Source organism: Lytechinus pictus, chromosome 18 (assembly GCF_037042905.1).
Source record: "Lytechinus pictus isolate F3 Inbred chromosome 18, Lp3.0, whole genome shotgun sequence".
In the NCBI taxonomy this organism is placed as follows: Eukaryota; Metazoa; Echinodermata; class Echinoidea; order Temnopleuroida; family Toxopneustidae; genus Lytechinus; species Lytechinus pictus.
The window spans coordinates 24,762,169-24,774,924 of record NC_087262.1 but is presented as its reverse complement, the minus strand read 5'-3'; the positions used below and the strand labels follow the sequence as shown (position 1 = coordinate 24,774,924).

The 12,756-nt window shown below is 36.3% G+C and overlaps 1 protein-coding gene across 1 annotated transcript; it reads left to right on the top strand.

The window, feature by feature from the left end:
• Positions 1-425: 425 nt before the first annotated feature.
• LOC129281866 (uncharacterized) lies at positions 426-12,384 on the top strand. Its single transcript, XM_054917793.2, has 4 exons — positions 426-1,004; positions 4,704-4,988; positions 5,380-6,321; positions 6,987-12,384. Exons 1-4 carry the CDS (start codon positions 759-761, stop codon positions 7,407-7,409), a joined length of 1,896 nt encoding a protein of 631 aa, XP_054773768.2. The 5' UTR covers positions 426-758; the 3' UTR covers positions 7,410-12,384.
• The last annotated feature ends 372 nt before the right edge of the window (positions 12,385-12,756 follow it).

Sequence of the window (12,756 nt, the reverse complement as noted above, 5' to 3'; positions counted from 1 at the left end):
TTGGTGTGAGAGATCTAGGCCTAAGCGCATAGGCATATTGTCTACTTAACTAGAATTTGTAGGCCCAATGTTCAGCAATGTTTACACATTTTTGGGAAAAATAATTGACGAATTCACCACAAAAGCATACGGCATTAACATTGTTTTGAGTTTTATTATTCAAATTGAGCTTTCTATGATTTACACTGGTTACTTCTAGACACGAGACGAGTATTGATGAATAGTTCTGAGTTCATGACCTGTCCCCCTTTTCCGACACAACTATTTACTTATCCAGACACGTCCCTCTGCCTAGCACGGAATCCTATCCAAATCGTACACGGTGAACACGGACGACGAATCTCCCCCGTCTGGGCGAATGGACTCGTCCTATAAAATGTGTAGTATGGCAGCGTGCGACCATACGTGTAGGTGTGCTAATTTGCATTGGATTCGATGCATGAGATGAAGAGTGGAGAGAAAACGTGCATGCGAATCCAATGCAATGTGCCGTGAAAACACAGTGCGGTGTGTGTATGGCCTGTGTTGTGTTGTGTGTATGTGCGTCTAGACTAGACAGTGTGTAAAGCACGGCTTAGAATGTCGCACACTGGCCACCGTTATATACTTATTGTAAAAAATATATAGAACCTGTGCGCCGATTTATACATTGCGGCATGCATGCACGGTACACGGTAGGCTAGCTTGTCGTGCAAACCAAAATGGCAGGCATCACTTTCAAAGACGTTAGCACGTAAATAATTTTATATTTTAACACGATGCATCAGGGATCGGGGACAGAGGACCCTGTAAAATGGAGTACGAGGTTGGTTTTGGCCTGGATGAGGTCATATGACGATAGCAGAGAAGAAGTAAAGAAGAAGATTTTGGAAGTGGTCGAAACGAATGATATCGATGGGTTGACGCTGAAGCAGCTCAGAGCAGACAGCGAAGAGATCCACACACTTTTTCCATCTCTAAAAGATCGACTAACATTTAAAGCTATGCTCAGGGACATGTTCAAAGTGAGTATAAACCTTTAAACATTTTTAAATATTGCACATATAGAGATACAACAACAACAACAACAACAAGTTCAGCGAAATGGATCGTATTTACACGGCGAACATGTTGTCAATCGATTATATGTGTGTACATGATGAGAATGTTTTTACTGTATTAGTGTATAAAACGGATGTATTACTTTTTATATATGTTGCTTCAATGTAAAAGTAAAATATAATAGCCAGCCACACGAGGATATAGGCCTATTTCGTCTGGACATTTCTGTCATATGTTTTCCCGGGCCCTTCCCCCTAGATAAACCATCACTGGCCTTGTATACAAACACATCGTATGATTGCACTTTGAAGTATTGAACTATTTTTATATGTCTAGCCGTGTTTGCACTCCTCCTATAAATGCCCCGGCGATGCCCTTGCTGATATAAAAAATATAGGCCTATTGCAACAAAATAATGAAGTGATTTGAACAAACAAACATCGAATTTCAGTCATGCGAAGTTTGGAATCACTTTGGGGTTCCGGAAACGATTTCAAAGAACGTGCATCGATCTATCACCGGCACCTTCCCCCAAAAATCGGTACCTGTTGAACGCGCGGCCGGGGACCAAAACTTTCGACCAATCAGGAAGGCTCATTGCTTCTTGACTGTCTGCTTGTAAAATCATGAAGCCGTGATTGGTTAATAACCGATTACGTTTCCACCGGGCGTTTCCCCATCCAGGTGTTTCGTTTATGATATTAAGGCGCCGTTTAGAGCTATAGATGAAATGTCAGAGAGGTCTAACTTATTGCACGAATTTTGTTTCTGCGATGGAATGTCCCCATTTCACTGTTAATCAATGTTTATTTTCTGCTGTAATTGAGTTTTACTTGAAATAATTGTTTCATGTTAGGCATAAAAACAATGTTTTATTCGATATTATGTTGCACTCATTCGACCGACCGTAAAATGCGGGGGGAAAGAAACATGTTCGCTATTTTTTATGTAATTTATTTTTGCAAAACCAAAATATACAAATGCAATGTTTTTTGTGAGAAAAATGTCAGATGCGGGTGAAGGATTCGCTCGTGTATTTAATCGCTTAAAAGAGTTAAAACCACATTTTGCTCACATAGATATATTCTCTCTTGAACGATTTTCTTTGTGCAGCGCAGCATGAAGCGAATGTGTTATAATAATAATAATAATAATAAAATTAATGAACGACCGACCCAGCTTTCTTATTTAGGGCTCATGCGGGCAAAATAAACATTTCAGGCCTTACTGTTATTGTTTAATTTGCTACAGACAGGCACTTCCAGGTGCGTGGTCAAAGTCAGTAAAGTTTTTGATACGCCGTAAGTGACAATTTAGTCATGATATTTACTTCCCTATTCTGATTTCATTATGATATGCATTAACTCTTTTGTAATTGGACTATTGTTTTAAAGAATCATGGGCCTACTCTTTCGATTTTTAGTTCTTATTTGTCAATCACAAAATAAATATATCACTTTGATATGTAATTTTATTGAAAATCTCTTTATTTTCTAAGTATATGGTATAAGGTTTTAGCTATATGAACTACACACATGCGCATTTAATGCAATTTCGGTGATTGTTTTGGTTTCAGCGTGAATTTATCATGAAATATTTTATTAAAGTTAAGTTTAACAAATTATTGTTTTCATGTGTAGGCCTATTCTGCCTTCTCTTTAAAAACCCGTATCACTAAAGGCGACCGCACACCTTACGATTGGTCTGCGACCCGATTTCAAAACAAAATGTTGTAGAATTTGATGCTTATATTGAGACTTGGAATATCTTACTGTGTAATGCTCGAAATCATCGAACGAATACCTATGTTCAAATCTGTGACTATGCTATCATCCTTCTTAGAATAAATTTGAATTTAATATCTAGTCGTAATGACGTCATATAGCAGTTGTACCATTGGCTACGATTTGACACTAATTTGGCCTTTACTAAAAAATAAAGGTTTGCAATCTTTCGAAATGGTGATATCAGTATTCTTTCAATTAATTTTAACCTCAAATAAAATGATATGTTCCATTAACATATTCAGAAAATGAGCAAAGTGCGATTTGTTCCAAAATCGGATCGTGAACAGTCGCAAGGTGTGCGGTGGCCTTAATACCTCAGTCACTTTTGCTCTACGGCGGCCGTACAGCGAGTCGAAAATAGCCGTTTTATTCATTTTTATTTGTACAATAGCTGGTACAAAAAATGTTAAAACTGCTGTTTTCGACTCGCCTGAGGCCACCGTAGAGCAAAATGACGTATAAAAATGCCGCGATTCGCGATAACGTTTTTATACCAGTCATTTTTGTGTGCCCCCCCCCCCCTTGGTAAATTCTGGATCCGCCCCTGCTTGGTAGTATTATACAATGAATGAACAATAATATTTCCGATGCAGTCTGTATTTTTTTCCTTCTATATACTCTGTTTAGCGGAAGGATATACCGCTCTGCAACGTCTACTGAAGTCTGAAGTGATCTTTCGATTTGTAGATTCGAAAGTGAAATTCATTATTTTTTTCATAGCTTGTATTTTTATTATTAGTATTTCATTAATATCATTATCATTACAAAAATAATTATTATCATCATAAATTAATATTAGAATCTGCCAAATTAAGCTACGGTAGGGGAATCGACGTTAGAGAGAAGAATGTGTTAATTGCGTAAAACATAGGGCAGGTGACGTCCAAGAACAAGTCAACCCCTACGAAATATGCAAATGAAATATACAAATGAGGGCCCGAGGGACTGTTGACACCACCCACTAATTATTTCTTTGTATATTATATGAAATATTAAAATTTTCCATTTTCTCCTCATTATCATGTGAAACAAACTATTTGTCCTCCCTGAACTGATGGAATTACTATTGTTTTAACATTTATGGTTCAGTCCATGACTCCCTTTGGTCATCGACTCACTCATTTGCAATCACTGTTTTGTGCATATTAACTGTTTTGTGAAAAAAATAAGCGAAAATTTAAAGTGTCATTACTTTCTTATTTTACATCCGATTTTAATGAAAATTTTCAGCATTGTGCTTGTTTGAGTTTTTTCGATTGATTAAAATCAACATTTTTTCTGGGATGGACTTTACCTTTAAGGGGAACCCAACAATGGGGTAAACATAGAATTCGTCTAATGTTTCGTGAAAAGTATAATGTTTTTACATTATTGATTTTTTTTTCATCATCGACATCACCATCCCTGTATTTATTTATTTATTTTTTCATTATGAGCTTCATTTGTACTTAAGTTTGAATTAATACAATAAGGAAGAAATAGAAAATGAAATAATATGTGTGAATGAAGTCCCCAATGATGAAAGAGCCAAACGCCGACAAATGAATATTTTTGAGCAGCATGGATTACTCTCCTTTAAAAAATAAAATAAAACTACGAAGGAAAAGAGATATGGAATGTAATGGAAAGTAAAAGAACGTTACCGAATGGGGGGGGGGGGGGTCAAATATGAAAGGGAAAAGAGAGTGAACGATTATCTAGATAGAAAGGGAAAATAGAGGGATTATACATGTAACAACGAAACTGGGTGGGGGGTGATTCATTCTCAGATATATAATGTAATTAAGTTTGTAATGGATAATAGATGATTTTCGTTATATTCTTTGTTATATAGTTATTGTGAATTATAATTATAATATAATTGTATTTTTTTAGGATGCACGATGTTCACATTGCCATAGCAACGGGGTAATCATTGGAAACACGTGTAACCATGATCCTCCAGCGCAGAAACCAACACAAGCCACGCCCCACATACCACAACTCAGCTCCAAAACAATTCACACCACTCAAACCGTAGCCAATCACCGGAATGCTGCAAGCCACACCCACATTGAAGAGGCCAATCACAAGCCGTCTAGTCATGTGTCACGCACATCACCGCTTTTGTCGCCACGCCCACATACACTACCTCGCCAGGACTCAAAGGAAAATACACAGGTATGGGAAATACTAGGAATATTTCATCTACAAAACTCGATTTTTGAAAAAAAAATCGTTGAAAAGACTGATAACACATCCTCAGGATGAGTCAAATGAAGTTTGAATTATTCCCAGGAAAATGGAAGATTAATGATTTTTTAAATAACAATTCTCGATTGTAAATTCAGTCTTATTGATCTGTAGAAACTGCTTGGTGTTGCCTCGATATTGGTTTCTGAATTAATACGTGCCTTCTTTTTTCTTCTCTTTTCATGCAACTCAAGTTATTGTTGGGTAAATAATTTTTCCTTCAATTTGTACCATTATGGTATACCGCCTTCAGTATTATTGTACAATGATCTGGAGATCAATCATGAAATTATAGTATTTTTCTTTTGTCTTTGTACAGAGTGTTCATCCTGATAACGGTCCACCCTCTAGCTCCCGATCCAAGATGCCCCCTCTTGCTGTTGCCATGGTACCTAACGCACAACCCGTAATATCACCAAGAGAGCGCGAATTAAACTCCGCACAAATGCATCGTTACATACCTCCTCAAAGCATCCATGGCAACCAGATGATACCTCACGGTGGCCCTGCCGTCTCCTTCCCGTTTGCTCCTATTGCCGGACAGTTTAATGTTACTGTAGCCAATCAGGCCCTTGCCGCAGCTCTTGCCGCACGAGCATTGCCGCATCAGCAACCGTATCAGCAGCATCAGCAATCCATTGTTCATTGCACGGCTACAGCTACAACGGCCGGGTCCAGTCAGGCGTCAACCTCAAGACCAACAATGCTCCCACCACCAAATCACCACCACCACCACCGAACCATAGCAGCGGCTCCTACCTCCGCCCCTCCACCTCCCCCACCAACCGTTACTCAACGCATTGTCGAGATTCTGTCTAAAGACGATAAGGACCTGTCTGTCGCATCTACCTCAACGTCCAGTCCTAGCGAACATCCGCAGAACTCTCAAGAACCGACCTCAACCCAAGTCCCTGTCACCATGCCGCTGATAGGAAGTAGAGGGCGTCCCGCCACCAAGGGTGCCATCCGCTCCGCCAAGATCTCGCAGAAATACAAGAAGATTATCCAACGGATGAAGTCTGCTCACAAGCAAGTGATCGAGATCCCCTACCCCGCGCCCCTACCTAGCTTCTCCCAGCTTCTTAGGCAGCAGATTGGACGAGGGAACATCGCTAACTTCCGATCGCGTTTTACATACGAGTGCGCCCAGTATTACATGAGCCTCAACCCAACACCAAGCCATACAGAGTATCGTAACATCAGCAAGACCATCGTTGAGAACTTCCCAGTCCTGTCATCTCCGGATGAAGATGTACCATGGGTAAAACTAACTTAACTCTTCATCAATTATTTACTCTCTTCCATCCTTTACATTTCCTCGTATACCTCTGTTTTTTCCACTTTGCTTATCTTTTCTTTATTATTTTTATCCTCTAAAAATTATTCCTTAGGTAAATAGGTAATGATTAACTTCTGACCAAACGAAGGTTGGTACATAGGAATCTTGATATCTCGTCTCATTTCCAGTCATTAACTTTTTCTTGACCTGGATAATGTTTTTGCTCCGGGGCGGCGGCGGTTTAAAGCCAGCTAATCAATAGTGACAATAATCAACGCATTTAGCACTTTGAGGCATAGATGCGAATTTTTATGAAATTTAACATTACTCTTTCATTTGCCAGAGTCTAAACTTGGTGCAGTTATTATTATTTTTTAGTATCGGGTTGAATTTTCTTCAACATGTTTCATTTTTACAAAATGATATACATGTATATATTATATTGAACTTAGTTGGACCTAATACAATTAAAAATTCCTTATCGAATTGAATCGAATGGATTGAATTGGGATGAATCGCTTTCATCGTATTGAAATTACTACATCATGTCTCCCATATAAGAATATAAACCTTGGGAAAATATCATATTCTATCATCTTCATGTAATTTATTATCCATATTCTCACCGCTTTTGTTGCATTTCCCAGAGAAAGTTTAACAACCAACTCAGTCAAGCTATCCGCAACATCCGTCGTCAACTTCGTAGCGTGCCAAACTCCGGTTATCCGCCTGCGCAGAAGCGTAAGTATTGGCGAAATCTTGCATCACAGTTCATGTGTAACACCCCCAATGGGATGACATCACTAAGCCAGCTAACACAGCAACAGCAGGAGCAATTAGGTCTCGTGGGGACGTCTGGTGAACACAGCAATGACGACGATGATGATGACGACGACGATGATGATAACATCATTATTCTGAAGGAAGAGGATGATGGTGATGACGATGAGAGGGGTGATGGGAGAGATGGAGAGAACGATGGCGGCGATGCGGACGATGGACCCTACGATGATAGCGATGATGATGACGACAGTGTAGTACCTGCTGAGTGGTCTAACAAGCGTGAATAGATCATCTCGATGATGATGACGACGATGCAGTCTTGGCGCGTGTGTTGCCGTCAGAGCTACATGGATACATACCTCCATGGAAAGGTTTTCTAGAGTGTGGCTGACTTTCAGAAGTCAGATCAAATTTCAAACGGGTTTAATCAACTTACGAAACTCGAAAGGCCTTTATGTGCGCGGATGAATTAAGTTGATTTATTGTTTGCGGCGTACGATATACTATATACCTCAAAAAACTACGTGGACATTTATTTAGTTACGCGATCTGCGATCCGAGTACGCTGATTTGGTAAACTTTCTTTGTTCCGTCATCTGGCGGTGTCGCCGCTGCTTTGTATATAATAAGTATCGCATTCAAAAATTTGAAAAGAAATGCTAAACTTTTTTTACGCAGCTTAGAATTTTGCAGCTTGAATATTTTGTACAGTATAGCCAAATATATTATTGTATGATAGTCTAAGTTAAGTACCTATATTATTGTAGAGAAAGCTCAGCTGATGTGTTAACTTGACATGCTGCTATATTATGATGTCACAAAATGTCTGCATATTTCATTGCTGCTTTAAATATATAAAAAACCGACGAAGCAACTGATTTTTATTCTTCAACGTTATGATGCACCTGATTATGTAAGTATAGATTGTAAAAATTATTTAAAAAGTAATACACACTAAGTAGATATGGTTTCACATACCTAAACAAATATACAATCATTTTTGTAAGTATAAAACATGGGTTTATTTTGACCTGCGATTATTTTATTTCCTGAAACCTGGAGCGTGGAAAAACTCCTCTTAATACCATAGTAATTATGCTGCATTGTGGGAGAGCGCTTAAAATCTTTTGACAAAGAAACTGAAAAGCGCTATAATAAGAAAGTAGTTTTATTGTAATCATGGAAATATCACATTAAGATATATATTTAATGATTTGTCTTCAGTTATGACCATGTAAAATTTTAAATGGTGAATTCAAATTATTTTTCATAGAATTTTAGTCTTATTTATTATTCTTGTACAGATACAGGACATCGATGAAAGGACTTAAACTGAGATGTTTTAAAATGTTTGACTCTCACAAAACTCTTTAATTCTCAATTCATCCAGTATCTGCGAATGATGTTTTACTGATTGACTTTTCAAATATTTGTGGCAACGTTTTATTTTTCAGCGTTGCCTACGAAAAATGTCATTCATTATTGTCTACATCTATATTGAAACATACTGCTAAGTATTCGGGTAATTGCTACACATGTAACGCATCTCGGGCCATTTTAATCTCACCACATACAGTAATACTGAATCAGATATAGACATCTAAAAATAACCGCTATATAGGCTCTATTGCTTGCGGGGACATTGCTGTCTGTTGGTGTTTTTAAGTCGATGTAAATTTTGTCATTTGATTTGAATTGAAACAAAGCATAATTATTTTATTTTAAAGTCGATGTTCTTATGTGTAACCATTATCGTTCAAAAGGGGCAAATTTATGCGTTCGCGAACATGAAATATTTTACACTTGAGTTTGATTTTTTTTCATGAGCTCTTATGTCTAATCGAAAAAAAATAGTTTCAAAATAGAAAAGGGTGTGTTTTTCTTCCCTTTATCCCGTAGTTAGCAATGTCCTGTTGTTTTACTTGTTAAACGTGTACTTGACGTATTGCGAGTTACGATTTTGATGGTTTAGCAAGTTATGTACTCAGAATGCGAAAAATAGAGATATCTAATGCCACGTTTCGCCGGCTTCTGGCAAAAAGGAGTAAAATGGCTGAAAATATACCTGAAACATCGCTAAAATAGGGTTCAAATTTTGTGTTGTTTCATGATAATATTCACACACTTGAATACAGAGTGACAACACTGGGCACAGCAGTATATATAATGACATCGCCAACACTATAAAAAATATTGGGTAAAATGTTTACCACCACGAGGGTAATTACATGTATGTATCCAATCAATTTCGGGCAGTATTTTACCCAATGCAGGAAGCATATTGTCCAGTAAAGTTTAAAAAAAATAAGCAGCAATTACTATAGAATGGGCAAAATTTTCATCACACTGGATAAATAAAAATGCCAAAAAGAAATGCCCAATGTTGGTTGGACGCATAATTACCCCCATGGAGCACTTCTACCCAATATTTTTTAAAGTGTTTAAAAGATAATGCTTGGCTGTTGCAATGGTATAATGAACATTACCAGTCAAAATCACACCACATATTATTGCATCCACTACATTATATTAAACATGTTATAACAAATAGAAATTGCTCATTAAAGCTACCGATCGGGGTTGTGATTGGCTAACTTGTCGTAGGTTTTATGAAACTAGACCAAGATGCCAGAGTTTTGAATTGAAACATCCACATTTTAGAAGAAAAAATATAACTATTTAAAATTCATAAAAGACATAATGATTTATGATAGTTTTCTTTGTTTTAGAGAATTTAATGTAAACCGTATGAAATTGATGAACTTTATATGTAGGCCAGTGAGGCAGGATACAAGTAAGAATAAGATTTCAGCTGATGATTGATGTGACAGTTTGACAAGTCATATTTCATGTGAATCGACAAGGGAAAATGCTGCGGAAACGTTGATATATGCTGCCTGAATGTATATACGTTCTTTAGTAGAAAAAGGTAATCGTTTACATTTATAATATTCATTTATGTGTTTGATGTTTTTTTTTTATGCTTGCAACCGTAGCGATTTTGGATTTGCTAATTTTTCTGACGATTGTTGCAAATGCTTGCGATATCATTATATTCAGTCTATTTGCGAATTGTTTTTTTTTTAAGGAACAAAATATTGTTTGCAAAACGTTCGACGCATAATTTACTCAGTTGGTCGACATAAGACCCTTGTGATCACGTGGTACGATTTTTTTTTGCGAAGCTCTGACGATCCCAAATTTCCTACGTTCGCAAGCATTTGTCGTGTAGTGAGATACCATTTTTATATTCTGAATCAACATTTTTAGTTTTCAATAATTTTCACTTAAAATGGACCGAGTTTTATTGTTGAAAATTTTAAGGTATCATGAGTAACGACACAGATTAATATCTGTACCTCAATGTCAACGGTTTTACGAAATTTCGTATTGGTAGATCATCAGTTCTGCTGGCCATTCGTTTTCAATTATCTCTTCATACAAATATACATAAATCACCGCTGCATTTTGCCAACAATCATTCATATAATGCAATTTTTTTAAATTAAATATATGCTAAATTTTGATTTGAAACTTTGCTACAAATATAGATAAGCATATCACTCTTTTTCCATTCTCTTCTATTTCTATGTCTTTGTATTTTGCTGCATCAAATTATTGTGTAAATATTTTGTAAATATAAAAATCTTTTGTACTCATTAAGCTACACTATACCTGCAGCTGTTTACCTCATGTAGTCATTTAACCTTTTTCTTTTTTCTTTTTTTCTTCATCTACTTGCTTTCTTTTTGACTCTCGTATATCTCGTATTATACCATATTCGTAGTATTTGTTGAAGTCAAATCATATTTGAAGTTGTTTGATATATTTGTTCATAAAATTGGTCTGTAAAGATAATGTATAATTTAGATACAAATCGTCATAATTTATATAGTCTTGTTATCTGACAAAGTATTATTGTTCTTATTTTCATTTTGAGTTGGATGAAAAATCTGTACAGGGATTGAGTTTAAAAAGGTTAAGATATTTGCATGGGCGATACCAACCCTTAAAGTGTTATATAAATATCGAATTTGGTTACATTACAGACGAATATTATTATATTTCGGAAACATTGCAAACGTACGGTTTGAAACCTATGTGCCGTGTGTCTATCGACCTTTTAAAATAATTTGAATCTGTATCGATACCTGCATTTGTGAACGTATAATTTCCATATTTCATTATGATGGTTGGTTTCACTTATTAAAGACGAAGATGAGTTAAAAGAATGAAACGTTTTAAAGAACGGAACATGTTTTAAGTTTAAACACCTCACTATCAAGAGGCAAATGTTACATAGTGTCATTGGTATATTATTCTACACATCTTGTATTTATTCTCTGAAAGAAAGAGAGCAGTGCATTTGCTTATTTTTATTTCTTTATTTTTTACACGAAGGTAATATTCGGATTTTTTTTTGTCGTTGGTAATTTGATAGTTTATGATCTTCTCAAACTATTTCCGGTATCTTAAAAGGTGCTATTTTTTCAGTATGCATGCAGGGATTTGAATAACGTAAATATAATTTACATCAGGATTTTAATTTAAAAAAAATATATACCTCGGAGGCCCTTACTATTATTTATGTTATATGAACATTGTACATGGATGGTCATACTCGAGCCGCGATAGAACAAGTGTATGCGGGTCCAGGGCGCACAATTGGCGCAGCCCCCCCCCCCCCCTTTCCAAAAGTACTCTACTCCCCTGTAGTGTTCCTACTCCTCTCTGATTTGAAGCGCCCTCTTTTGACGCGGGGATGGATATGCGTCCCCTTTTTAATGAATATTTTATGGGGCTTGACAACTTTGTAGTTGCGAAATTAAGGTATTTTTGGCAGACGTAACCCTCTTTTTTTTACCTGTAAAAACCAAATCAATATTTTTTTTTCCATGTGCACCCCTCTCATTTATTAAATTCTGTATCCACCCCTCTGGTGAAAAGATGACTTAACCCAGTAAAGTCATAAAAAAAGAAATCTCCATCGTTATTAAGGTGATTGATATTGATGTCTATAATTTTGTATGATTGATATTTCTTCATGGAAGGTTTTCCTCGTAAATTGCTGCATTTTTATTTTGACCTTTGACATTGTTTTGATTTAAATTTGTAATCCGCGCAGCTCATTGCTCGAAGCAGTTGATTGATTGATAGAAATTGAAGAAAGATATGATTACTTAAATTGTGTTATTATGTATAAAAAATGTTCTATTACATTGTATTTGGCAGCTCTATGAATAAAGTTTACTGGTGAAATAACTGTGTTTGTTAACATGAGATTTTATTTCTGAGGAATGTTTTGCTCAGAAGCAAGAAGATCCAGAATGCAAATACACATATTACGCATCAACACAAAGTGAGTAAATTCATTTATTTTCAAAATTTTAGTGGAAGCATTGGTTTCTATACATTTGGTCTATTTGGTCAACTTCTCAGATAGTCTATTGCAACATAAATCTATATGGTCTATTCACAATTTGGTTAAAATGCCGTTTGGTCTACTAGTGTAGGGCCTAATTTCCATGTAGTCTAATGCCCGGTTGGTCAAATTTTCCCCATTACTGAAAATTGGTTCAAGGAATGATTACGATGATAATGTTGATGAGGGTGATGGTGATAATAAATGATGAT